This window comes from Merops nubicus, unplaced genomic scaffold (assembly GCF_000691845.1).
Source record: "Merops nubicus isolate BGI_N331 unplaced genomic scaffold, ASM69184v1 scaffold16098, whole genome shotgun sequence".
Classification (NCBI taxonomy): Eukaryota; Metazoa; Chordata; class Aves; order Coraciiformes; family Meropidae; genus Merops; species Merops nubicus.
Genome location: NW_008623798.1, coordinates 42,501 through 45,609, shown reverse-complemented (window position 1 = coordinate 45,609; position 3,109 = coordinate 42,501). Strand labels below are relative to the sequence as shown.

The following is a 3,109-nucleotide window of genomic DNA, read 5'->3' as shown; positions in this document are numbered from 1 at the left end:
CCTTTATTTTTCTTAAGAATTGTTGTTGTTTTTTTTTTTTTTTTTTATGCAGATACAACTTTTTTATCATTTTGTATCCTGCTGGAGTTGCAGGTGAACTGCTAACCATATATGCTGCTTTACCCTATGTGAAGAAAACAGGAATGTTTTCACTGAGACTTCCCAACAAATACAATGTGTCCTTTGACTACTATTACTTCCTTATAATCGTCATGTTCTCCTATGTTCCATGTAAGTATTACTTAACTGCAGTAGTGGTAACAGCATAATAATCTGCTGGAAACACTGCCTGTATTTAAACTTGCTGAATGCTCTCTACTATAAAAGCCTGCTTTTGGTTGTTCCAACCTTTGCTGTTCTTTAATTGGCAAGACTGAAATTTTCCATCCTGTTATCTGCCTCAGAACATAAGCTGTCTTAAAAATTTTCGTGAAAATGCTAAAAGCATTTCTAAGACTTGGACAAAGTAGAAAAAACTTTTTGCTTACATGCAGAAATATCTGTTGCTGTCTAACTGAGAATTTGTAGTGCCTCTGGCATTTTGAAGCAATGGTTTAAAAAATGTCCAACAAGATGGGCCAGAGATTTGCTTTGATTTTATTGCTATTAATATCCATTTTTGTGTCGCCTCTGAAAATTTGAGTGTGCTTGGGAAAAACTTGAAGCAATATTCTCCAAGATTTCATTTTCACAGAAGTCTATCCCCCAAACCTCTATGTAACATACTTCAGTCCTTGGTTTAAACAGATTGTCCTTGTTCTTCTGGCCACCAGAAGCCACAGACCAATTGGCTAACCAGAGCTAAGATTAGAGAGACTATTGGTCTTTCACTTCCAGTGTTATTTTCACTAGCACCTAAGAGTGTAGACAAGGAGAAAGCAACTTGATTCAGGTACAGCACCTTGAATGGTACTAGACCAAACTAGGCAAATAGAGTATTTTAGATAATCTGGATAATGAAACGAGGCAAGAGATTAGGGAGATGCATTGAGAAATGTGAAAATTGAAGTTAAAAGGATGTGTAATCTGCATCTGTAAAAGGTATTAGTTTAAGAAGTTGACCGTAAACACGGACTATCACAGTTTGTACACACACTGAATTTTTTTGACATAAGAAATCATGAAGACAAACGAGAGATTTATATGAATAAAAAAATGTCCTAAGCTATCTTAATTTATTAACAGTTTTACAGTTGTTTATATAACTTAATGCTTCAGGAATAAATCCAATTTTTTTATCCATTAAATATAAGGATCAAATATACCAGCAGAACAGTAGTATAATAAATCTCAGAGAGCCAGGAAAGGGTAAGCTGCTCATTTCAGCCTTGAACAAGTAGGTAAATTTGTGTCCTTCTCAAAGTCTGAATTCAAACATACTTACCTTAGCACAGATTTGAAGACTTCAGACACTGCCAGAAAGTGGTTAAGTCCTGTTTATAAAAAGAAAGTGCTAGAGGGATGTTTCCTGAATACAAGATGTACATTCAGGGGGCCTTGCCTGACTTTTGGGTAATTATTTTTTTTGTAATTAACTGCAGAATTCATGGCTTGCAATTATTTGCCTTAACCAACTGCAGCACTGTGTGCCATTATTTTTCATCATTCTGCAAAACTGCATTTTTCTGTTAGTGATCTGTTGAATTTCTTAATCTCATTTGCTTTCTTTTGTGCTTTGGTCAAGTATTTCCACAACTCTACCTCCACATGCTGCGGCAGAGAAGAAGGGTGCTTCATGGAGAAGTGATTGTGGAAAAGGACGACTGAGTCAAGCTGTGTAACTATGGTGCTTTTAATGAGGGGGAAGAAGAAAAAGAGGGTAAAACCCCAAAACTTCCTATGATTATTCTGAGTCCAAGTTTTAGAACATGGAACAAGAATAAACAACTCTGCATAAAACAGCACGGACTGTATGATTTTTACAGCTAATATATCTTCAGACTTACCTTTTCATCCTTAGTTTAATTTTGATTTTTAATTGTTCGTTTCTTCAGGTAAATTATTTTCTTACTTTCAATAGGTTGACAAATAGCTTTAAGAATTGAAATAGTTGGCTACTGTGCTTTCTACTCTGAAAGTTCTGTTATGACCTGTAGTCATCATCAAGAACAGAAGGAGAGTTGATAAGTTGCGCTGAAAGTGAGTCTTCTGGAAAGCAGAGCATAAATTAGGTAATGATGTTTTTCATAGACTAGATGGCTTAAATGTTACTTAAGCTTTATATTAAATAATACCTTTCCAGTTATAAGTACAGTTAGCATGTTGTTCAACGTTCTTTGAATTACAGGATCACACTGCAGGATTCCAGATGGACTTTTTAAAGGAGCTGAATTCTTGATTGTCAGTGTAAATGTAGATCTCCTTGTATTTTTATTTGTACTTTTAAAGATATGTAGGATAATAGACATAATATTAATTGGTTAAAGGTGTGTGCTGAGGAGTAGACCTGATGTGCCTACCTTTCTCTGATCAGTGGCTGGAATGAGACTTGTTTGCAGAGGAAGACTTGTTGTCAGCATGTTTCCTGTTCCACATTTAATTATGTATGCTGAAAAATTATGGTATTGCGTTTAGAAACTGCAGCAATAATGAGATGTTTAACTTCTTATAAATAGCTAAGTGGTGTAAAATGTATTCAAAATAGCATCTTAAAATATAAACTGTGGTTTGAGGCATCCCATTGTGCAATTTTAATTGCTCCCTCCACATTCATTGTTTATACTGTGTTGAATTTATTCCAGTTAATGTCTTCAATAACCTACGAGAGGGATCTACAGTATAGTAATAAAAGTTACTGATGATATTATGTTATGCAATACCTGAGTGGAAGAGGTCCAACAAATCAGATTCAGTGAAAAGGTAATGCATTTGAGGAAACTTTGATACTTGGAGAGAGAGAAGATTGACATGTAATAATAAACTAAGAAGCCTTGATAATGTCAGCAACAAAGTTGCTTGTGGTATCACTAATGTCAGAAGAAGAGTATACATACAGAAGAGCTGCACTAGGCAGCTAGAGATCGGACTACTCCTTGTGATTGCTGAGGTCATTTCTGGAGTACAGCCTTGTATTTTGGGTACCTCATAGGCGAGCAGTTGAGTCAGTCTT

The 3,109-nt window shown here is 35.3% G+C and overlaps 1 protein-coding gene across 2 annotated transcripts in view; it reads left to right on the top strand.

The window, feature by feature from the left end:
* PTPLA (protein tyrosine phosphatase-like (proline instead of catalytic arginine), member A) overlaps positions 1-1,898 on the top strand; it is a 9,864-nt gene extending 7,966 nt beyond the window's left edge. The window contains exons 5-6 of one of the 2 annotated variants that reach the window (XM_008945200.1): positions 53-231; positions 1,685-1,898. In XM_008945200.1, coding sequence (XP_008943448.1) covers positions 53-231; positions 1,685-1,767 — 262 coding nt within the window. In that variant the 3' untranslated portion in view covers positions 1,768-1,898. The remainder of the gene's footprint in view (positions 1-52; positions 232-1,684) is intronic. The other variant, XM_008945199.1, reaches the window with a different exon arrangement.
* Positions 1,899-3,109: the final 1,211 nt, after the last annotated feature.